Below are 25,097 nucleotides of genomic sequence, written 5' to 3'. Positions count from 1 at the left end.
TATATATATATATTGCAAGAATTCCTCTTTATCAACAAAGAAAAAAAATAGAAACTTACATTTTCTCCATTTGCTTCGAAAGATGAATACTGATCAATGAAGCATTGAGCTCTCTCCCTGAAACTCTCAATCGTTGTGTTCTTCCACCATTGGTGCAAGTTTCCATACTTATCATACTCTCTACCTGAAAACAACACACTTTTTTTACACTTTCTGGGTCTGTCACTACTAAAATACAATTCCAATTCACCAGTATATAAGACATGTTAACACGATTCTATGTCGGGATACCTTTTCATAGATGAAGGTTGACAGGGTCGATGTGACTCTCCCCACATTGGTGACCCGGACGTGATGTGAACACGCCTACTTCGATCGATGATCCCCATTGAACAGTTGACTTGCTACCTGTGGCCGAAGCATTATCGACCTCTCTTGCTGTTGCTACTCAGCCTCGATCACACACAACATCGGCCTGTATACACTCGACTGTTAATGGCAACACAAGAGAGACCACGATCGTGAATTTATTACAGCTTTCACAATCAGCATATAAAAGTACGGTGATCTTAATACAGTTCTCTCCGCTTCTCACAAAACAGCATTGAATCAAGTAGTGGTATCCATTTATCGAATTCTATCCCAGATATAATTCTGGGGGTGGAGTACTATAGTGCATCTACCGCTACAAAAATACAATTCCAATTCCTTAATATATAACTCACAGTGTTAACTTGATTCTATGACGGGGTCACCTTTTCATAGATGAAGGTTGACTTTGCCGATAACTACTATCCCCCCACATGTAGATGCTTGCCCGGGGGTGGCTACGAGTGGGTCCCAATCTGTGATGTTTCATTTTAGTTTCTCGCGGCCGCTGCCCGGAAGTTTCCAAGAGTTGGTGATTATTCTGCCACAGATCATGATACGGAAATCTCTCCTGAAATTCAGAGCCTGCCTTCCTTCCTGATGTCAAAAAAAGAAGGGTAAAAATCTGTCTGATTTTAAACGTACTTATTTTGTAAATTTCTTGCATAAATTATGAATTGATCTAAAAATGATAGATTTAGACAAAAATTTGGTAATTTTGCTACTATCCTGTGACCAGCTGTAGCATTTAAAAAGTCCCTTTTTAAATATGTAACCTTTATTTTGAAAAACCAACAATAAAATCATTAAAATATATTAATAAAGTAAATAATTTATTTTGAAGCATTTATCGAAATACGGTTACAGGTTCATTTCTATGGAGAAGAAAAATTTTAATATAACACACATTAAATAAAGAAGTTTTCAGAAATATTCATAATTCCGAAATTATTGAAACGCTCATTGGATTCAGTGACATCGATAGTACATCTGTAAGCATCGATTTTATTCAATGAAAAAAGTGGCAATTAGGTGGCGACTGGCAGCCACGTAGCTAGGTAACAATATTTGAGAGTAGAGCCCCTGAATTGTATAGTACAGTATAGGAGCCTTATTTGAGAGGGGGTCCAAATATATATATGAAAACGATGCGGAAATACACAGGTTTCAAGCAGCAGGCTATACGTAATTATTATTTAACGAGACATATTCATGAAGAGTTAGCATTTAAGTGACACACTATCGTTATGCTCCTCAATAAAAGTCAGGGAAAATCTTACAAATTAAATCCCTAAAAATGCTTCATTTTAGGGTAAAAACGGAAATCTTAATAATTATAATTGGTTTATTAAATTGACTGCAGGAAAAAAAATCTTTCTCACGGTTAGTTGGAGGGATAAACGCTAAAATGTTAATGATTGCATACTTGAACTAAAAATAGATTAAAAGACAGGTTGTGAGTATTAAAGTGTGAGAAAGAGCGTTTCGTTTAGAATAAAAAATTAAGTAGGAGAGTTAGATAAAGGAATAACGTAAAAAGATTAGTTGAAGCTTTTTATGTTACATAAACAACAGCATACTTTTCGATTTTGAAACATTTTGGAGTGGGCCCTACCCAGCTTCATTCCTGACAATCGTCATTTGTTGTACTTAATCGCCTTGTGTGACCATTGATTTTGCTCCATATGAATTAACTCAATAATCTGACAGCGAGCAGCGATGGCTCAGAGAATAGAGCTCTCGCCTTCGAATGTGGTGAACCGGGTTCTAATCCCAGCGATGACTGGTTGATAAGAATTCCGCATCCGGCTTGCACCGGCCTCAGTGCTGACATGAAATATCCTCAGTGTTAAACGGATCATGGGTTCGAGTCCCTTTGCCGTCAGGCTAACCGTGAGAGGTTTTCATGGTTTTCCTTTTCATGTAACGCAAATGCGGGTTAGTTCCATCCAAAAGTCCGCCACGAAGGCCAATTTCTCCCAATACTTGACCCAGCAGTTCCCTTGTCTTCTAGATTGGGTTCAAAATGACAAGTCTATGGAGTTAGAGTAGTCATAAACCCAAAATTGGGTCAGCTGTTCAACAACGGAAATAAAATTAAAAAAACAATATGTAAAGTAAATGATTGATAAATAAATCAGACGTCTTTCATAATAACAAACAAGAATGCTTCGTAGGCTTTTCTGCAAAATTATTATGGCCTCAATAAGTTAATTTAAAATTATTCACAAGACATTCAATGATTTATTAATAAAAATGTGCAAGATTCAGTGGTACTTTTCTTTCGTAAATTTTTCGTTTAATTCATTATTCTGATTATCCATTCGTTGAAATGAGTGATCCACCGACAATTATAAATCACCTCGTTTCACATATTTCGGAGATACAATGCCGTAAATTATTATAGTGCGGCGTCTAGATTTGTGATAAAAGTTTTGCAATGTTTTGATCAAAGAAATATAATATTAATCGGAACTATAGGACCCATATCCATGTGTGGGTACCTCTGTACTGATGGGTTGTTTACGTTAGCAACTGTTCTTTCCATTCTACTTCGAGTAAACCAATTCTCTTAAGTGACACATTCTATATTCTTTTACAAAGATTCTGTCACAAAGATATCAATTCTTTCACTCTATATTTGAGCAGAGATTTAACACAAAGACAGGCATGAAAACACGTGGAACATAAACAAACAAATTATGCATCGAATTTGACAGGTACACAAAACAAAAACATAACACTGTTACAATAAAATACATAAACAAATAATAAATCTAAGTTAAGTAAAAGAAGAAGACGTGAAAAATTTATATTTCAACGAATTCGATGTGCGATATGCCTCTGTATTTAAATATTTTTTTGTTAATTAACATTTACAACTTATGCAGAGAAACTTAGCTCAACTTTAATCTGCCATTTCGCTGACAAAGATTAGCTGGTGCTTACGTCATAGGCCACGCGCGTGAGTCACGGTGGTCTTCCTTTTCTTAGATTGCAAGTACCCAATGGATGATAATTTTTTTTTTAAAACACGGGCCATATTTTTTTTTCCAAAGGAAGCTTTTAAATGTTTTAAAATAAAAACCCGTAGGTATTTTTTTGTTTTAAAATTTCTTTTAAATTTCTTTTCTAAAATGTAAATTGTTGAGCTATTCATACAATTAAAAAAAAAGGAATTTAAAATTACCTTGGTCATCAAAAGCATGAGTTAGTTCATGGCCCATGACTACGCCCATGGCACCAAAGTTCAGAGATCTGTGAATAAATATTAAGAAGAACAAATGAATGAATATTAATTGAAATAAATACTAAGCAATATTTTGTAATCCGTCTATAAGTTTTAAAAGTGTGAATCATAATAGCTTGAAGAAAAAAAAAAGACTTATAATAAAGTAAATTCCGGATTCGATATTAAAATTTTTAAAAATAATTTTTCTTTTCAACTTAATTTCTTAAGATAAAAAGGATTAAAATTGAGTAAAATGTAAACTTTTCATTTCGAGTAGGCGATACATGAATGCATCGAAAAATATCGATGTTATATAATCCTCGGTTTTTGAATTCTATTTTATAACCGTCGTTGAACAGCCGGCACGATTTCGGGCTTACGACTCCTCTTGTTCAACTCCATAGTCTTTTCATTTTGAACCCAATACAGAAGACAGGGAAACTCTTGGATCAGTACTCCCAGAGGTATCGATTTGTCATGGAGTCTTGGAGGAATTTGTGACCTCGACCGATTTGACGTGCACCATTTAATTCAGGGGGATTCTTCAGGTGGCTGGAATTCGATTTCTCATAAGCAAGAGTCCATCGCCCTACCAACCAGGCTATCCTGGCCTCCCGATGTTTGGATTTTATAACTGTCGTTGAACAGCCGATCCAATGTTTGGGTTTACGACTACTAATATTAAACTACGTAGACTTGTCATTTTGAACCCAATCCAGAAGACAAGGGAACTCCTGGATGATGTTTTGGGTGAAATTTGCCTTTTTCGAGGACTTTTTGAAAGAACTAACCCGCATTTGCGTTATATGAAGAGGAAGAGCACGAGAACCTCGCACGGTTAGCCCGATGGGAAGTGGACTCTAACCCGTGATCCGTTTACTATTGAGGATATTTTACTTCTTCACTGTGGTCGGTTGCGGAATTCGCATCGACCAGCCATCGCTAGAATTCGAACCTGGTGCACCTCATTGGAAGGTAAATGTTCTAACCCCTGAGCCGCCACAGTCATTTTTTGAAGCATCAAAAATAACTGTTTGCCGAGATATGTTTCACGATGTATCGATGACATCGTTCTCTACATGTGCGATAATACAACGATGGTTTCAAAAGCGCGCTGCGAGCTGTTTTCCTGACCTTGAAATGGATAACCACTAGCACACATGAAGATTCTTTATTTATTATTGATAGTAATGAACTAAATTTAAGATTGGGGACTGGGAATCCTTGACTGGGAAGTTACATGCATTTTAGTGTTCTTTCTATCTCTCAGAGAATTTTTTATTTTTCTATTTGTGAAGATTTTAATATTCATAATTACTTTTTTATTGAGATAGACAGCAATAGACTCATTTTGTCTGCCCCCCCCCTTCCTGCATATGTTATTCAAGTTTTTATATTTATTTTCAATGCATAATTCCTTTTATTTTCCACGTATAGTTTATTACAAGTATATAACTGCTTCAATTTATCAATCAAAAAGTGTGAGAATTCGAAATGACACAATACCAAATGTCGACATTTTTTAAAATCGCCCAGTGCTACTGTGTGTACATAAAAATGTCATCCGATAAAAAATAGGAGAAATCTAAGTAATAAATCTTTGAATAAATAGGAGTGATTGAAACATCGCTACGTATCGAAATATCGTGGTGTTAGAGTAATTGAGACATCGCCCAGTCCTACTATGTCAGTGGTCGACAAAGTGCGGCTCTAGAGCCGCATGTGGCTCTTTGGCTCCTTAAGTGCGGCTCTGGCACAAATATCCACGGAAAGCGCAATAATATATTTTTATTTTAAAAAAACTTGCTAAGAAAAAAATTACATTTAATTTTGATAAATTAAAATTCTTCTATAAATCGAGACCATGTAAAATTTTTGTTTAAGTTAAAAGATAGATAGGTAATTAAAGTTTTATATTGTGACCTGGAGAAAGAAGACATTTTCAACGCTTGGAATAGTATTCCTGACTCTTACGATCAGCTGAAAAAGCTCGCGTTTGCTGTTCTTTCCCTTTTCGGTTCTACATATATATGCGAACAATCTTTTTCAAGCATGAACATTATCAAGAGTAAACTGAGAAGTCGTCTTATTGATGAGAACTTGGAATCATGCCTAAAATTAAAAACAACAATATACAAACCTGACTTACTCAAACTTTCCAAGGAGATGCAAGCACATTGTTCGCATTAATACATATTTATTAAGTATGAAATAGTTTTATTTAGTGTATTACTTATTTAGTGTAACAAAAGTTTACTAAACAAGCAGATTTGGCTCCCCAATTTTTTTAAAATTGTTGTAATGTTCATATTTGGCTCACTGGCTAATAAGTTTGCCGACCACTGTACTATGTTAATGAAAAATTTAAAAAGTAAGAAAACATAGCAGCACTTCTTATCAATCTCGGTATATGTATCACAGAGATTTAAACTTTTTTTTTAAGTATACTTCTTTTTATTTATTTCTTTTAATTTTTAGAATGAGTGTCACGGAAATGCTAAAAAAAAAAAGTAAGAGCTTATAGTGATATACTAATAAGCCACAATTTTTCAAAAAGTGACATTTTTTTTACGTCAAACGCTACCATCCATAGTATTATTTCCAGATAGGTAATTTGAACCGTTGTGGCTCAGGGGATAGATTGCTCGAATCTCAATGCGGTGACTCGGGTTCAATCCCAGTGATAGCTGGTCGATTCGATCTCCGCACCCGGCTTGCACCCACCACAGTGCTGACGTGAAATATCCTCTGTCGTAGACGGATCATGGGTTACAGTCCCCTTGCCTTCAGGCTAATCGTGGGAGGTTTTCGTGGTTTCCCTCTCCATGTAAAGCAAATGAGGGTTAGTTCCATCAAAAAGTCCTCCACGTGGGCTAATTTCACCCGACACTTGATCCAGGAGTTCCCTCGTCTTCTGATGGATTGGGTTCAAAATGACAAGGGTACATAGTTTAACATGTGTTGTGGTAAACCCAAAAATTGGGTTGGCTGTTCAACGACGGGACGGTTATAAAATAAGTTTCTGGAATTGCAACTTTTGTGTGCGTTGTGCAATAGATGGCAGCACAATACACAAAAATATTTTATAGTTACCAAATGGGTTAAGCTGTACATTTAGAAAATTTGTACCAAATGAAAGAAGTGTTAATGAAATTCGCCAAAATACCCCCGTAGCAGAATTTTCCCGAGCTATCTGCGACAAAACTCTCTGGCAGTAATATCTTTCTACAAGATACTTTCAATGATAGCGAACGTTTATGTTACCCACTTAAAATAACAAAACCGCTGAGTTTAAAAATTTTTTTTTTTTAATTGAACATGTCATAATTTTTTATTTTAATAGTATGGGTGGTATTCAAGCATTTTGTAGGGAGGGGGGACGTACTCATTATTTCCATCTTCTCATTTTGTAAATAATCATCACAATAAAAAATTAAAATCATGAAATCCGTTGCCGAATCGACAACGACAGTGTTTCCGAAACTTATGACTTTTGCGTATCCTTTCTAAATTTTTCGTAAAGCTGTGCACCACTCATAAAAAAATGAATATATTTTTTACTACAAAAAAATTACACAAAAGTTAAAAATCACAACTGGCTTTTGACTCCATTCATTATTAACTGTAACTCTGCAAAAAATAGCCAATAGAAAAATACGTCATTGTAAATTTTCAGGGCTAACTTTGTTTTTAAATAAAATTTTTTGAAATTTTCGTTTGTTGCAAGATACTTATTTCGCATAAGAACGCGTACCCCCGCTAAACTGTTCCCGTTCCCCTGGGGGTACGCGTACCACACTTTGGGAAACACTGGACTACGAAATCACGCAAATCGGACTTCTCAAATGCGTGCTTCGTTTCGAGATAAGGTTGTTGTCATAAATAATATCGGATATTGAAACAATGGCGGTATCTATAGCAATAACAGTCACAAAATCGATAGAATCATTGCTTCAAAAAGTAAATACAGTAGAGTCCCGATTATCCGAGTTAATGTGGACCACGACTAACTCGGATAACTGAAAAACTCGGTTAAAACGAAGAGTATAAAAAAAGAAAGAAAAAGAGTTGGTATAAATGTAAAATATTTAAAAAATATAAAATTTATACTAGTATACCACATATAATTCCTATTATTATTAAAAAGCTTACTTGAAAAAACTTAAAAAGTACACTTTGCGAGAATTAAAGAGTTTTTACTTAACAAAAAATCCTTAATCGTTTTTTGTTTTACATAACTTTGGTGCTTTTCTGCAGCAATGTGTCGCCATTTTTTAGGGATAACAGGAAGGCTGCTGTCTCCTCTTTTTGTTGTTCTATGTATTCAGTAGCATTTTCGACAGCTTTAAGTTCATCTGTGTGAGAGATTTTTATATGTTAATTTTTATCGTCACTGTCTTCATCATCTTTGCTAGGTTCCTTTTCATTATTGACGATATTAACGATCATTTCATGGGATCAAGTTGTTAGATTTTGTTTTCCCGAGTGTTTGGAAGATAAAATTCAGATTTATTTTTCGGCTGTATATTTAACTTTTATTATTAAAACTATTTAACTATTAATAAAAAATAAACTAAATAAAATAAAAAATAAACTAAAACAAAAAAATTCCTTAAAATATTTGATAGCTCGGTTAAAGCGGAAACTCGGATAACCGGGGCTCGGATTATCGGGACTCTACTGTACTTAAATGCACGATTCGAATTTTCCGAATTGTTTGAAATATATCGGGATATTTAAAAACCACATGAAAAACAATAACTGCCGAAAATACAATCGAAACATTACATCGTTACTATCGGCGTAAAGTGAGCATGATTCTAATTTTAAGAGTAAATATCTGCAGAAAATAAACTATACAATTCAAAAGAGAAATCTTTGTCGGGGCAAAAGACTAGGTAAAAGCAAGTGATTGAGTGTGTAAAGTATAGAGAAGGTGTGAAAACTTACTTAGGATAATGAGGATCATAGAACGGAGCCTGAAGTATTCCGGCAGGAAACACTTTAAGAGAGGAAAACAATTAAATGGGATTTTATGTTGAAGATAAATTAAGTACCATATTATTACTCTAAGATTCTATGTAAACTCTTAATCATCAGGTGATGATATCTATACTGTTTTAGTGGTTTTATGTAGACTGTAACCGATCTGCATATGTCTACTCTCCTGTATCCATTGGTTAACATTGCAATGCAATACTTTAAAAATAAATACAAATGGGAAGCAAATAAAAACTCATTACATGTATGTTTAAATATAAGAGTATTGCATATATACTTGTGCAAAACATGCAATTATTAAAACACTACAGTGCATCTAATAATTGGGTCTAATTATTATAATAGACTAAACTCAGCGGCGTAACAGCACTTGCGGGCCAAGGATTACTGTGCCCATCTCAGTTTTCTTGACCTTGGGTGCAGGAGCAGATGTTCCGGTCAGGTGGTCAGCCGAACGCGGAACCCCCAGTGTTTAGCTCCCAAGCACGCTTGGTACTCATTTATCGACCCACTGAAGGGATGAAAGGCTGAGTCAGCCTTGCCCGGTCCGAGAATCGAATCTGGGACCTGTGGCACGACAGCGCGAAGCACTACCGCTCAGCCACCGGGCGTCAATTATATATATTATAATGCATTAATGTTATGTTATTATAATATACTAATATAATACCTGATATGATAAATATTCTATATTTATATAATGTATCCTTTAATTTATCCAACTGTCGAATTTATATTATCTATCGTCTCATTTAACCCATTGATACACGAACGTAAACAAGTGCAAACAGTCGCGTATAAAACAATAAAGCTGTATAGAGTATCACCTGATAATTAAGATTTTACATAGAATCATAGAGTGCTGCCAGGGATCGTAATATAAATAGTTATAAGAGAAAATGAAATGAAAGAACTGCATTCACATTAACATTAAACATCATAACGGGTCCAGTTATTGTATTGTGATGTGTGTTGGAAGTCATTATTATCATATAAGAAGTGAAGTAATATTAACAATATTAATACTCCTGTCATTCTTCAAAGCGAAATCCGTATTTAACTTTTAATGTTAAACTTGGACGACTACCTTTCATTTTTATGAACAAATGAAATGACATTAAAAGATTTCCAACTGTCACCGACATCGTTTATTTCCCTAGCAATGCGACAGTGTAAAATAAAAACAACTAAACTAAAATAAAAACAATAGAAGATGAAATTAAAGATGGAGCTGGCTCGGACATATCCTTAGAATGCCCAAAGAAAAAATTACATCTGTTTCTCTTACATGGGCCCCTGATGGCAAGAGAACAAGAGGAAGACCCAGACTTACCATCCAGCGCATGTTTTTGGGCGAATTAAAGGAATGTGGAATATCTGGCTGGGAGGAAGCAAGATCAGGAGGCGTTGGAGGGATATGCTAGAGGCCATAAGTGCCCAAAGGCAAGTAGAGGATAAGTAAGTAACGCGACAGTCATGTCCAGTTGTTCTCTAACCATGGGATCACTCATTTTTGAGTCAAATGAGCAGTTTTATCTTTTCTCTTCGGTAGCATGCAATTAAACAACCTTCTTAAAAAAATTGAGGCTATGTTGCGGTCATCTTCTTATTATATTTTTTCCCTGTAGACGTTTTTGTTATTTTAATGTTGAAAAAAATATTAAGAAAGTATCTACAAAGGTGAAGAATTTCTTTCAATGTATCCGTGCGAGGTGTGAACGAGTCAGTCTATATTATATCAGATAGCAACATGAAGTTTATTTTCACTCCACCAAAACCTTTTAATGTAAACCTAAAAAGGTTTGATATGCTGTTTACGTGTAAACCTTCTCACCTTAAAACGAGATCTGTGACCATCTGCTCTGTTCTACGCACATTACCTTCCTCCAAAACCTTGGAAAACAACCTTCTGTATAAAAACCTTAAGTCGAGGTTGACTTAGGGTTTTCAAGCGTGAAAAAAAAACCTTTATTAAAGCTAGTCTCAAGGTGAAAATAATCTTAAATGTAGGTCATTATAAGGTTTCTTTTCGCAAAGTCTTGTGTGCTCAGCTAACATCCACCTTGTCACGAAATTTTAATGGACAATACAATTTGACCCAATTGCTAAAACGTCGTTATGGACCTAAGTGATCATTTCACCTAAAAGTGACAATCTTTTTTAAAAAAGCTTTAAAAAAATAATTTTTAATTCTTTTAGGACGAAAGCTTTGAAACTGCACTATTTTTGCTTTATTTCGAAACTTGTTTTATTTCAGTACAAATATTTTCTTGACAATAAAAGACGCAAGGTTGCAGTAAGGTTTTCTTATGCAGTGAATATTCTTAAATTAGTTTTAGTTTCACAACAAGTTCTCCTATGACACAAATGACATGAAGGTTTTTTTACCTATCTGATTCTTGGTGGGTGTGTAGTATGCGTTGACAGTGGGTGGTGTCATCTTCCATTCGCTTCTGTTGGTGGGCTTGTCCAACTTCTTCATGTTCACTTTCAGGGAGAACTGCTCCACCACAATGTTATTTTGAAAATATTCATCTGAACTGAATTCTAGCTGCAAAAACAACAACAATCACTTCTGTTATTCTCTTATAGATACTGAACTGCGAAACAAATATTCACTTAAAAATACCACTTTTCTTTTAAAGACCGTTCTTCTTTCGATTTCGCCATTTAATATCAAAATTTTGTCATTTAAAATGACATAGTTTCAAACAATTTTTATCTATACCATTGTGTCGGGTGTTGAGTAGCTCGGTTGGGGGGAGGAGAAAGTAAGAGTTTGATGATTATAACATATTTATAATTTATTTACGAGAACTATATTTACAGACATTAAGTTGTTACATCGTTCTACACATCAGGCTCACTTGGCGAGCATTTTCACTCTCTCTGTTACACAATCATCTCTGTATGCACATAATTACTACTGCCATCTTGTGGATAATCATTTTCTTTTAAATTTAAATAAAATGAAAGCTTAGTGTTAACACACTGTAAGAAAATTTATAATGCAGAACAAAAGAGATTTTTTATTTTACTTTATAACCGAGGATATTTTAAGTCAACACTGTGCAAGCCGGATGTGGGATTCGTGTTGACCAGCCATCGCTGCGATTCGAATCCGATTCTTCTCATTGGAAGGCAAACGCTCTATCCCCTGAGCCATCACTGCTTTAAATAATTTTTTTTGATAACCATTCAATAAAACTAAAAAAGAATATCAAAAATTATCTTTTCCTTAGATCTTTTCATAAGATTTTTTATAATAGCTTACACAATTTCCTTGATTTCCATTCTTTCTATATTTATAAAAAAAAGAAGTTATGTTCAGTATGTAATTATTCATGTCTTATATCTGAAGTTAGCCTTAATTAATCAGCACACTTGACATTCAAACCATGAATATTTTCACACAGTGCATCCAATAAGTTAGCGGGCAAGAATAACTTTGAACGTCAAAATAAAATTGCATGTCCATAATTTTTTGTTTATTTAAGAAACAAAGCACACTGTGGTATTTTCTTACTGTGCACACATACGCATTTACTTTTCATTACTCAAATAAGTAGGAAACAATAAAAAAAGACAATCTATAATTTATCTTCATTTTTCGAAAAAATAGTATGCTTAGTAAATAGTTAGCCGTTCTGCATCGAATACTTTTGATTAGAAGAATATTTTAAGTTTCTTAACAAGATTTAATTCTTAGTTAGCTGGCAATAACTTTCTTTCAATAAAATCTTTTTCAATAAAACCTTTCTTTCAATATAAGTTTTCTTTCAGAAAAAACTTTGATTACTTTAAAGGAAAACATAAATTAAAGCACGAAAACAATTTATTAGTTTATTTAAGGAAAAATAATATGCGTGTTAGCGTAAAGAATAAGACTTTGAGAAATGTTAAAATTTACTTGAATAGTTGGTAAAATAATTTATTCAAAACACGCGAGGTTAGGTAATTAATAAATTTATTCTAAAAGTAAGACGATATATAGGATGTTGAGAAATTTTAAGATGCTTAAAAATATTGACTACGTACTCATATTCATAATTACAAAATATACATTAAAAAAATTGATAAACATATTATTCTAAATCTATGCATACGTTTGTATATTATTGAAAATTGTTTCTATTATTGAAAGAACAAATTAAAAAATAAAATTAAAAAAAAACCGATGTGTAATCCTATTCTATCAGAAACATTCTTTTATAAAATGCAACATTTGCTGATTAAAATGTTTGTATTCAATAAAATCTTTTATTCGAATCTTTTTATTACATTACGAAGATAAATTTTTAGACGACTAAAAAAGAAACATCGTATTTTATAATTAAAAGAAAAATCTCTATCTTTTATTAGCCAAAAAATATATGAATGAAATTTTACTCTACGCGAGCGGAAGTCAATTCCCTGTAAGTTAACCACATTTGAATATTAATCTCCAAATTTAAATATTTCTTTATCGTCACCAAATTTTTTTAAAAATTTTCTCGGCTTCTACCAAATAAAAACTGCCGAAACTTTAGATTTCGCAATAGAAAAATACGTAGATTAATATGGTATTAAAAAATGTACACCTTTTAACTCAAAATGTTTTCATACATAAAGAAAAGAAATAATAAAAAATAATAAACTATTATTAAAAATTATTTTTTGCATGAAATTATCTTTGGGTAAATGGGTTTTATAAGTGGGCGCAATTTTTTTTGAATTGCTTAATTAGTTTTAAAATTATGACTAAAAACGCAAAAAAGGAAATTAACATTAAGGGGTCCGTTTTTCTTAGATATTTTGCAATCCCCTTATATTTTGAAAGTTAAGAATCCAAATATGTAAAAACAAATATATGTTTATTCAGAGAAAGTACGTTTTTGTGTTCAATTTCATAACTTAATAAATAGTTAGCACTAAATAATCTGCATATTCGAAATCATCAGAACTATTAAGATTGACACTTAGTACGTGAAAATTCATTCCTTAGAACAAAAGTTATTCAGGGTGATAGCTGTTTATTGCCGACTGTACTATATCAATGTATGCAAAGAATACTATTATGAACCTAACAAATTAAAATAATCTTAAAAGTTTTAACTATTTTATTAAACTATTTTATTTCTTTGCCCATCTTCTATTTCTAACGAAGGAAGAAAATAGACATAGCATTCCTCAAAAAATGAATGATTGAGATTTTATTCCCATTCTTCTCATCTGTGCTGAATCCAGTTTCCTTTCGTGTTAAGCGATAATAACCTTTAAGATTTCGCGTTAAACATGTAAAATACAACAATAATTAATTGCCGACTCACGGGACCCAACATGCAATTCATGTAAAGCAATATTTCAAGTGAAGCTAATTTCCGTGAATGAGGTTCAACTGTACTAACTGAATTTCGCTAAACTGTTCTAAAAAGAGACCCAATTAAAATGAGAAATGACTAGAACTTCATGTAAAATAGAGAGAGGAGAGTTACAACTAAAATTCAATTATCAGTAAAATTACTAACTATAGTTTGTCTACGGTAAAAACTCCCCCCACCACAAAGTCTGAGGCCGTCTGCTGCCATGGAAACAAGAATAGCACATTTCAAGGAGGGTAACTTCTTTTCACTCTAGGGCTAGCACAATAGACAGAAGAAAAAGATTCCCTTTCTCTAGCCGACGCCCCTAAAACCTGTCCTAAACAGCGATCTCACACCCCTACTTGAAATAGTTATATCTCATTACCGTAGTCACCACCATGACACCAGATGAATGGCTAGGGGAGTTCTTACATGAGACAAACTATACAATGAATAACAAAATATGGTTGAAACTTACCCCTTCATACTTTTTGTCCAGTTTCTTTGAGTTTAAAATGAATTCTGGAAAGCCAATCATATCCGTTATAGCATCTGCCTATTGAAAGAAGTAATTCAATGTAGATTTTAATAAACATTAAATGATTTTTAGAGGCTTGCATAGAAGGAATAATCAAAGAATTATTCATAAGCTAAAAAACTCTATTAAATAGAAAATAGTTATTTGGATATTTAAAAGAAAGAAATTATTCTTAAGAAATCTCAAGAATTGAGAATATAAGTCTATAGATGCAAGTTTATATATATACATTAAATAATATAATTCTTGCTATTTAATTTTATAACCGTCATTAAACAACAACCGATCCATTTAAAGATTACCGATGTTCATCTCCATAGCCTGGTGATTTTGAAGACAAGGAAACTCCTGGATGAAGTAGTGGGAGAAATTTGCTAGTGTGGAGGACGTTTTAACGGAACTAACCCGCATTTGCGTTATATGGAGATGAAAACCACGAAAGCCTTCCAAGGTTAGCCCGATGGCTGAGGAACTCTAACCCATGAACCGTCTACTACTGAGGATATTTCATGTCAGCACTGTGGTCGGTGAAAGCCAGAGGCAGAATTCTCTTCGACCCGCTGTCTCTGGAATTCGAACCCGGGTCACCTTATTGAAAGGCGAACGCTCTATCTCCTGAGCCATCGCGACTCAAAAATGGTGGCTTATTTATTACTATAACTTACGTATGAACTTATTATTATATAAACTTTTAAACTTACCATAGTCAATCAAATGATCGCTTAAGAACTTTTTCGTCGAAAATGAGCTTATCATCTTACTGTTTTTCTAACAATTATATACAGTTAATATTCTATTATTATTATTTTGTTTGTTTCGAATAATACTTATCGTATACCTAGTTCTAAAAAAACCGGTTATTTGACCGGGAGAACAATTTATTTCTTTATAAGGTTATCGGATCAGAAATGACTGTCTAATGCGTGTTCGACGTATAGCATTCGTTCGTTTACACTTCTGCAAAGACGTAGTGAGTTCAATCAGAATAACTGTGAATTCAAATTTCAAGAAAGTACCTAACATTTTAGATTGACTTTTTTGAGTAAGAAAAAGTGACAAAAACTAAAAGTTTTGGTAAATAGCTTATATTTCATTTTAATGACTTTACTTCATGTCTAACTAACTAGGGTTAGTTTTTACCCAGAAAAATCTCGAAACAATCAAGACAGCGCAAGTTCTTAGAGGAAATAATATTAGTTATAAGAATGATTATAATTCTTATATATTCTTATAATTATAAGAATCATAGAAATAATAATAGAAGAAATATGTTTTCGGAAAATGTACAATGAAAACACCTTGTATATGTAAAAAATGTGTGGAGCAATGAATTAAAAATTCTTATTCTTTGTGTCTGTGATACATAAAGAATTAGCAATATACAATTTTGCTTAATTATAATAAAGTTTTTTAAACTTATTTCCTTCCTAACATCCATATTTCATATACTCAAGCAAGAAACATAAAGTACCATCATTTAACCGGCTATTGTAGAAATAGATATACATCAAGTGTTGGTACGTTTAGTGTTAAATCAATTATCTAGTAATTTTTTCTTCATTCTATTAATTTATTTTTTACAGCAATCAAGATAAAAGTAACAGCTAACCTTGTACATCAATCACAGAAGAATAAACCACTCATTTTTTTTCTATACATATCTCTACTTATTTATCACTTTACCATTATCCGATTTTTTGTCTTATTTCTATAATAATGATTATGATAGTTAACAATGTTTACACAATGTGCGTAGCCAAATCTTTCAACAAAAAACTTTTTAAGCATTGTATAAATTAACAAGATGCAAATTAGTTTTCAAAGACTTTACATGATCATGATAAAATAGCTAGTTTATAATCTCTTTTCTTGATTTTTCCACCCTAAAAAGATGAGGGTGAAAAATGAAGCCTGAAATTGAGAATATCTTGCAAAGTGGCACATGAGAGTACGATAATCTTACCGAACCCAGTTCAGCACATGTGGGGCAGAAAATATTGTATCAAACATGTAAAATGATTGAAGGCCTTTCATACACTACAGTCAGACAGAATGTCGAAATGTATTTTGTTTGAATGACTTGTGAAAACGTTGAATAGAACAATCTGAAAAGCACGCTTTTGCATAATACACAGTAAAAATCGACATGGTAAAAGAGGAAAAAAATCTCTTTTTTGAAAAGGAAAAAGGAAGCATTTTTTAAAAACACCCAATGTAAAGAGCACCTTTAAGGGCCTTTAAAAAACGACAATCGAAAATAAGCACGTTTAAGCACTTCTTAAAAACGCTACGCACCATGAGTAACTTAAAATATAATTTTTATTTAACAGAAAATATTTGTTGCATTTTTAAGGACAAACAGAGATATTAAAAGCAAAAAATGTTTTTTTACTGATTTCAGTCACCAGGACTGAAGAGTGATGGTTATTATAGAGTGATATACTATACTTTTTCTTTGGCTAGCCTCCTAGTGTCAGGATCCATCCATTTTATGAGAGGAAGATTTTCTTTGAATGCATCTCTTATTTCGTTTATCATGATCTCTGCCTGAGGGAAATAAATTCATTATTTGTTTTCATCTAAATTGTTTCATTTAAAGATAATTGATGACTTTTCAAAAAGGTTTTTTATAGATTGACAACAACAAAACATAATTTTATAAAAGTATTATAAGGAATCAAGCTATATTGAAGAAACTACCACTATAATTATTAAATATCAATTCACTAAAGTTGGCGTGTATAGTAGCGAATTGATATTTAATAATTGAAGTGGTAGTTACGCCACTATACTCCCCCACCAGAATTTAAGCCGGGATAGAAATTGATGAACGGATACCACTGGTGGATTCATTGCTGTTTTGTCAGAAGTGGGAGAGCTGTATTAAGATAATCGGACATTGAGTGCTGTATTATGTTCACGATCGTGGTCACGCTTGTACTGCAATTATTAGTCGAGTGCATAGAGGCCGACGTTATGTGTGATCGAGACTGAGTAGCAATGCGTGCTGAGGACAATGTCACAAATAGCAAGTACACTGTTTGATGTGGGCCATCTAAGTAGCCATGCTCAAATTGAAGTGGGAGTTTCTGTCAAGGTAGGCGTGTTCAGATAACGTCCGGGTCACCCATGTGGGAGAGTTATTTATTGACAATGCTAACCTTCATCTATCAAACGCTCGCGCATGCGCAGGATTCCACTTCACTTACGTAAAGAAATGTTGAAGTTCCATCTACATTCTATGTTAACCTTATAGATACATTATTTTTCATTAAATCGTTTTTAATTGCTATATTCATTTTGAATTCTGTATAAAATGTTCTTATATCTCTACTTCCTCTCCATCACTATTAGGAATCGAAATGAACTACAGGGGGGCGTAGAGTAGAGCTCTCTACCTATGGCAATACTTCGTATACTTTTCACCGGTAGAGTGTGGAGAGTCATAGGAGAAAGAAGCACGTTAGTTTCTGTCTTGATTTTCAACTAGATTCAAATCTTTTAAGTTAGGAAACTATATGGAACTGAAAACTACATTAGACATAGTTCTGAAAGAAGGCGTCATGGAAATGAAAGAAATTTTTTTTTTAACAATTAAATACGAAAAATATTAAGAAGAGGAAAAATATCTCAGTACATTTCCATACAACTGAAAAGAGAAGGTTAGGGAAGGGCTAAAGGCATGGAACCGGTCTTCTCCCCCAGATGACGTATTCGAGCGTTGCGATCACCTATATAACACTTTACTGTTTTTCACAAGAGAATCCTCGTATTTTTCTACTACTGTACAACGATTTTCCACACTTAGGCTATTTTTTCTCCTTCTTTTGTATAAAAAACTTGCGTAACAAGTAAAACAAAAATCTCTACGTTACTTTTTTTTCCACTGAAGTGCGACAACTACTGAAACTATTACCAATTGTATACCTACGAATCCATGTTACAAATTGCTCTCATTTGAGAATTAGCATCCTTAAATTGTCCTTAATTTTGATATATTTTAATTTCATTTCATAACCATCATTAAACAGCCCACTCAATGTTTGGGTTTACGACTTCTAATGTTCAACTCCGTAGCCTTGTCATTTTGAATCCAATTCAGAAGACAAGGGAACTCCTGGATCAAGCATTAGGGGTAAGTTTTTCCTTCATGGGAGATTTTTTGATGGAACTAACTCGCATTTGCGTTACACGGAGAGGAAAACCAGACGGCAAGGGGACTCTAACCCATGATCCGTCTTCCACTGAGGATATTTTTACGCCAGCACTGTGGTCATTGGAAGGCCAACGCTCTATCCCCTGAGCCACCACGCCTCTCATTTTGATACATAAAAATATTTGTGTCAGCTGTTACTTACCTTATTTTTACTCTCTCCGTGAAAGACCTCCCTGACGAACATGGCTCCCAGGGCGAATCCAATGACGTCATTGGTATCGGAAACACAGTACCTCCAGGGGCTCTCACCGCCCTCCGATCCCACCAGGGCTTTCCTCAGGATCTTGGAAGCTTCGCGGAATGGCTTTGATAACCTGGATGTGAGGCTCTGCACTAGAGACCAGGACAGGTAGTTGGCGATCACTCTGAAATCACAATCAGCAGTTGGTTAGGATTTCAACTCATAGTTGGCAATCTCTCTGAAATCAGCAGTTGATTAGAATTTCAACTAATAGTTGGCAATCACTCTGAAATCACAATCAGCAGTTCATTAGGATTTTAACAAATAATTAGGAAACCAGTGTTCTCCCTGAGCGCCCTCTTTCTTAAAGTAAGAAATTAAAACCACTGCCCTTTTCTATTTATATTCCATTTAAAAACAAAAATTAATTCACTGATTAAATAATATGGCTGGAATCGATTGAATATAGTTAGCATGTCTTACATACTAATGAATTGGTGCTTAATAATCGTAGTGGTATTTACTCCACAATACTCCTCCCCCCAGAATTTTATCAGGGATAGAATTCAATGAATGAACAACCACTAGTTGCCGTATTTGCGAAACACCGGAAGAGCTTTATTAAGTTCATCGGATTTTGAGCACTTGTGGTGAGAGCTGTATTAAGTTCACCGAGTTTTAGGCGCTCCTGATAAGAGCTGTATTAAATTTACGGATGTGTATGTAATCTCTTCTATGTTGTTATTAAGAGTCGAGTGGATGAAGGTTCCCGTTGTATGTAAATGAGACTGAGAAGCAACAGCGTGGGGAGGAGGATGACGCAGTCAAAAATAGCTAGTCAACTGTTCAATGTGGACCATTAATCGAAGTACTTTTGATGGAAGCGAATTATTATCACGTCCTGACGTAACTCATAGGGTATCTTCATCTATCAAAATGTACCTCAAGATTAAATCGATTTAGTATCTCTTATATACTATTGAATTGATGTTTAATAATCGTCATGGTAGTTATGTCACAAATAATTACACACTGGTAAAATTGCATTTCTGAATGCTATCACAAATATTTATTTTGATAAAATTATTCTCTCTGTACTAGTTACATTTTTATAAATTTCTCTTCTTTCGGAGAGTTTATTTTTTGAAGTGATTTCTTGTTGTTGTTTCCAAAACTCCATAATATAACCTCAGCTATATAAAATCCACGAGACCAAACGCAGAAGCAAACAAAAAAAAAAGAGTTGTGATCGTCTTATTACGATCACTGGTTACCCATGTGTCAAATGCTTTTTTCTTTCTGGATTGGACTCCGTTAAACATTTCAAATCATGGGTTGCATAAACTCTCTCCATGGATGTTTGTCCTCTTTCATATCCTTGCCTATGTAGTGATTACATGTTTCACAAAATACTTTTTCTTCGTATTTATATTGAAATCACCGTCAATTCAATAATTATACGTTAATAATAAAAAGAATATAGAAATACTTTTAAATTATTATGATGTAAATACATTAAAAATGCCTGCAATTGAAAATTAAGAGAAAAACATCAGCGGTCACCATAGCAACGCATGCGCACTGTTAACTCTTGAGCACAATTGAAAATCGTGTGGACGCCATCCAATCCGAACCAAGACCCATTTTGACAATGGGAAACAAGTTAGCAGTTACAGTTAACAAAAAAACAAGTTAACAATGAATCACAAAAAGTGCCCACGCATGTTTAAAAAAAAAACTAAAAATTTATAACTATAAAAAACAAGCTAACAATTACTAGAAAAAAATAACAGTTAATAACTCATAAAAAAACAAAACAAAAGAAGTATTAAGCGACGCGAGGGTAAGAATGAGAAATAAGAACGTCGATTAAGCCCTTAATAAACGTGTTTTTGTAGTACATTTCACATTCAAATTTATTATCATAAACTATTTGTCACAGTGTAATTATTAAAGGAAAGTAAACAACTTTTAAACTTATACTCTGGATCAACTCATGAAAGATATAATTTACAATTGTAACTAAAAAGAATAAGTATAATAATATAAGTATAGAGTGCATAGTTTATTTTCCTTCAATTAGTACCGATTACCAAAAGTAATTGAACATCATTTGCGTTCAATTAATTACTATTACCAAAATTAATGAAGCACTGCAGTCAATAATTTCGATTTTTATGCTTTTCCTAAACAACTTTGTTTACATTTCTCCATTGATTTTGCTTTGTAGTGCATAGCTTATTTTTTTTTTTTCATTTCAATTAATACCTCTTACTAAATTGAATCGAACATAATCGGCATCCATAATAGTATGGTGATTTTTTAACGATTTCCCTATACGAAATGAGTACACATTTCTTCATTCATTTTAGTGCATAACTTTTTCTTTTTTAATTTCATGTGATGGAAGTCCTATCAAAAAGTGGTGGTAAGTCATTCCAGGCATGTGCAGGCTGTTTCTATGTAAAAAGGGGGCCCCAATATCATTATTAATATATGCATCCGGACACTCCATAACCACTGGATAGTCTGATGAAAACTACAAACAGAAACGGGATAATTTTCTTACATCTTTCCATCTGTAGTTGAGAGATATTGCGTGACCAGGTCAGACATCTTTCGGATGAACTCCGGAGCGTAAAGAACAAGTTCCTGCGTAGGCTTTATCTCCCTGTCCACCTGTCTGAAGGCCGAATTGAAATACTGCGTCCAGTCGATGACCGGTGCTAACTCTCCCAGTTCACTCACCGTCTTCTTGTGGTAGAGCTCCTCGTCGTCTCTCCTCTCATCGCTCGGTATGGTTATCTACAACAAAAAAATGATTGGATCACTCTCATTTGGTTATGAGACGTGTCTTCGAGCGCTCGACAACAGACGCACATTCTGACGAAAACAAAAGAGGTTTGAAACAAAAAATGCAAAGTTGATCATTAAAAATATAAGTGAAAACAAAATTAGGAAAACTGTGGTATAGTTTGTCTTAACCATTCGTCTGGACCCGTGGCTGTGACCATGGTAACGAGATACAACTATTTCAAGTAGGGAGGGATGTGGGGTCACTGTTTAGAACAGGTTTTTGGCTCGGATCGGCGAGAAAATGGGAATCTTTTTCTTCGGTCTATTGTGTTAGAGCCATTCTTGTTTCCATAACACCAGACGGTTTTAGACTTTTTGGCGGGAGGAGTTCTTATCGTAGACAAACTATAGCTGAAAGTGAAGAAGGAAAACTAGAGAAACCGCAGTGGCAGAAAGCGGCAAATTAAGACAAAATGTATTTCGACGCGTTATTGAGATGTACAGTGCTCAAAATAAAAAAAGATATCTCACTAATTAACTTTCGTTCTAATGAACTGATATTCACAAATTAAATGCCCGAGTCACGATTGCTCTGGGGACAGAGCTTTCGCTTTCCAATGAGGTAAACCTGATTTCGAATCCGAACGATGACTGGCTTATACGACGTCCGCTATTAATTTCTAAGTGTTTTTTTCATTTCTTAAAAAACGGTTTCTCATTTAGAAATGTATAAATTTATTATAATTCAGTCTGCATTAAAAAATAGTCTGTTTATTACTATGAAAAATTTAAATGTTTGAAAGAAAAAGGGAAGTTACGTTAGCTAATTTGGTCTCAAATTCTATGACGTCTTCCATCTGTTCTCGAGTAGAATTTTCCTCTCCTCCAAGCAGCACCCCTACTTTCGTCATATAGGATAAATATGCCATCAGCACCTGAAAACAAAAGAAGAACACTCTTTAAAGCTGTTGAAATAATAGAAACCACAGGGGATAATTCAGAATGAATAAAGCGATTACAAACGGCTATCAATATTCAATGAAAAAGAATTTACACAGAATGTAGAAGGAACTTTGTATCCATGCGTCACAGATTCTCTATGTGACTTCCCTTGGTCACACATAGTCCATTCGTGCAGTCACCTTTTGCACAAACATCCTTTTTTTAAAACGTCTTATGACATCTGCGTATATTTTTCCCATTTGGGGGTTCGTGATTCTGACGAAATCTTTTCTGCCCTGTGAATGACAATTGTTAAATTTTAACACCGGACACGCCGTTTTCACTAATGAACTCGCGTATCCGCAGGATTTCGCTTTCCTTAGGCAAATAAATTTTTAAGTTCCATCAACATTCTATTGATGATCGAAATGGGCTACAGGTGGCTCAGAGAAAACTATTTATCTATGGCAACACTTCGCATGTTTTCCCCATTAGCGTGTGGAGAGTCATAGAAGAAGGAAATATGTTAGTTTCTCACTTGATTTTCATATAGATTCAATTGTTTTAAGTTGGGAAACTATCTGGAACTGGAAACTACATTGAGTTTCCAGTTCCATATTCTCCCCAGATGGCGTATTCGAGTGTTGCGATCACGAATTATTGATTAATTATTGATCGTGAAATAGTTACAGCTGTTTGTAATCGCATTTTGAATGTATTAACACTATCCCTTTTTCGAAATGAAAAGAATAAAAAATGCCTCACCTCAACATGTGCGCATGCCCAGGATTCCTTGAGTAAAGAAATGTTGAAGCTGCGAGCTCTTTACCGTCTATACTTCTGGGTAACTGTTTCCGGTGTATTTTGAAGCCATTTGGCTCACAACGTGATCAATGTACCGTGTACAATGTACATTGTACGGTGACCATTGTACCGTACATCAACGTGATCTTGTAGACGTATATTTGTTACCTGGTTTATTATTTGTGTTAAAAAGAAGAATTGTTATAAGAATCGTCCTTTGAAGGCCTGTCATTTCAAGATGTGAGAATCGTCATTTGAAGAAAAGTATTGTTATGACACACTTCTTACCTTGTGTCAACAATATATCAACTTGAAAATTTAAACCTAAACGATAATTTGCAAAAGGAAACTAATCTCGTTACTCGAACAATATGCTAACTTTAAACGGATTGCAATAAGAATCAACTGTAATAAGCAGTGATAGTAAAAATAAGCCAAATCGGGACAGCCAAAAAAGCGAGTTCTTTCTAAATCTAGCAACCATGTGACCTTTTTTAACGATACATCTATAAAGAATTAAAACAATTTTTCAATTCAAACTCACCAGAATTACTTAATATCATTAATATCTTATGAAATACATCAGATTTGGGCTCAGAAATTACATAGTTTATTTCATTTATTAAAAGCAAAATTATTTGTTTAGAAATATCACCTCGTTGAATAAGCTGTAGTAAGCAGCTGTATACTTTCTAACATGAAATAGAGCAGGTCAAGAGCTCGAGATTGTTGTTGTTTACATATATGTATATTGAAAACACCATCCATATTCATTTGAAATGTATTTAAACAATCACCTCGTCATCCATGCTCTTGTTGAGATAATAGTCTCTGGTTGGCAGTCCCAGTCCACCCTGATCAAGCTGAAGAATGTTCCTGGAAGAATTCCTCTCATCCTCCCCCACTCCCCAGGAGAAGAGTCCACCCCTGCTGTACTGGTTATGCAGTATTTCCAGGGTTCTCTGGAAATTCCACTCACTCACATCGAAATCACCGCTTATGTTCCAACCACCCACCTAAAAGAAGGACATTAATTATGAGATTCCTTGCACTCATTATATGGAAACTTCGTTAAATAGAAAATCACCTTTTGAAACACTTAACTGGTTTTAAATTCATATACACTAGACATAATTAAGATAGCCATTGATGTATCTTTGTCTTGCAAATTAGTATCTATTTATTTTATAAATCATAACCCTATAAGAAATCTGCATGGAACATTATCCAGCGTTACACTAGCACGCTACATACATTTTTAACTAATAGAAGCTAAATTTATGTATACAATTATAGCTGTGTTTATTATATAAGTAAATTTAAACATACAATACCAGATGCGTTCTTAATTTTAATGGCTACAGATAAAATTTGTTAATTTTGATCAAAGTTTTTCGTTCGAATGCAAATAAGAAGGGAAAGGGATTTTATTACTTTCTTTAAAAGTGGCTGAGAAAATCAATTCAAGGTCATTTCCCCCATAAAATGAGTTGTTTAAAATGTTTTGAAATATTTTGGGAAATAGGGAAAGTGGATCTCAAAGGGAAGCTCCCACTTGATAGAAATTCACTTCGTTATTTGGAAGAAATTTTCAAAAAGTTTTTGGTTCTCGAAAAAAAATCGCAAAATAGAGAAATTCGCGAAATGAAAGTTCGTTATATATATATATATATATA

General features: G+C 33.9%; 1 protein-coding gene across 2 annotated transcripts in view; it reads right to left on the bottom strand.

Annotated features, from left to right (window-relative positions):
* Window positions 1-25,097, bottom strand: part of LOC107450834 (Neprilysin 3) — a 71,018-nt gene that overhangs the window by 13,767 nt on the left and 32,154 nt on the right. For both annotated transcript variants that reach the window (XM_043048292.2, XM_043048293.2), the window contains 10 exons: window positions 24,219-24,437; window positions 22,494-22,610; window positions 21,449-21,684; window positions 18,841-19,063; window positions 16,931-17,029; window positions 14,423-14,500; window positions 10,991-11,153; window positions 8,552-8,603; window positions 3,560-3,627; window positions 60-184 (listed from right to left, as the gene is read on the bottom strand). In XM_043048292.2, coding sequence (XP_042904226.1) covers window positions 60-184; window positions 3,560-3,627; window positions 8,552-8,603; window positions 10,991-11,153; window positions 14,423-14,500; window positions 16,931-17,029; window positions 18,841-19,063; window positions 21,449-21,684; window positions 22,494-22,610; window positions 24,219-24,437 — 1,380 coding nt within the window. The remainder of the gene's footprint in view (window positions 1-59; window positions 185-3,559; window positions 3,628-8,551; window positions 8,604-10,990; window positions 11,154-14,422; window positions 14,501-16,930; window positions 17,030-18,840; window positions 19,064-21,448; window positions 21,685-22,493; window positions 22,611-24,218; window positions 24,438-25,097) is intronic.

Source organism: Parasteatoda tepidariorum, chromosome 8 (genome assembly GCF_043381705.1).
Source record: "Parasteatoda tepidariorum isolate YZ-2023 chromosome 8, CAS_Ptep_4.0, whole genome shotgun sequence".
NCBI classification, from domain to species: domain Eukaryota; kingdom Metazoa; phylum Arthropoda; class Arachnida; order Araneae; family Theridiidae; genus Parasteatoda; species Parasteatoda tepidariorum.
The sequence above is the reverse complement of the archived record's forward strand: the minus strand, read 5'-3'. Positions and strand labels throughout refer to the sequence as shown.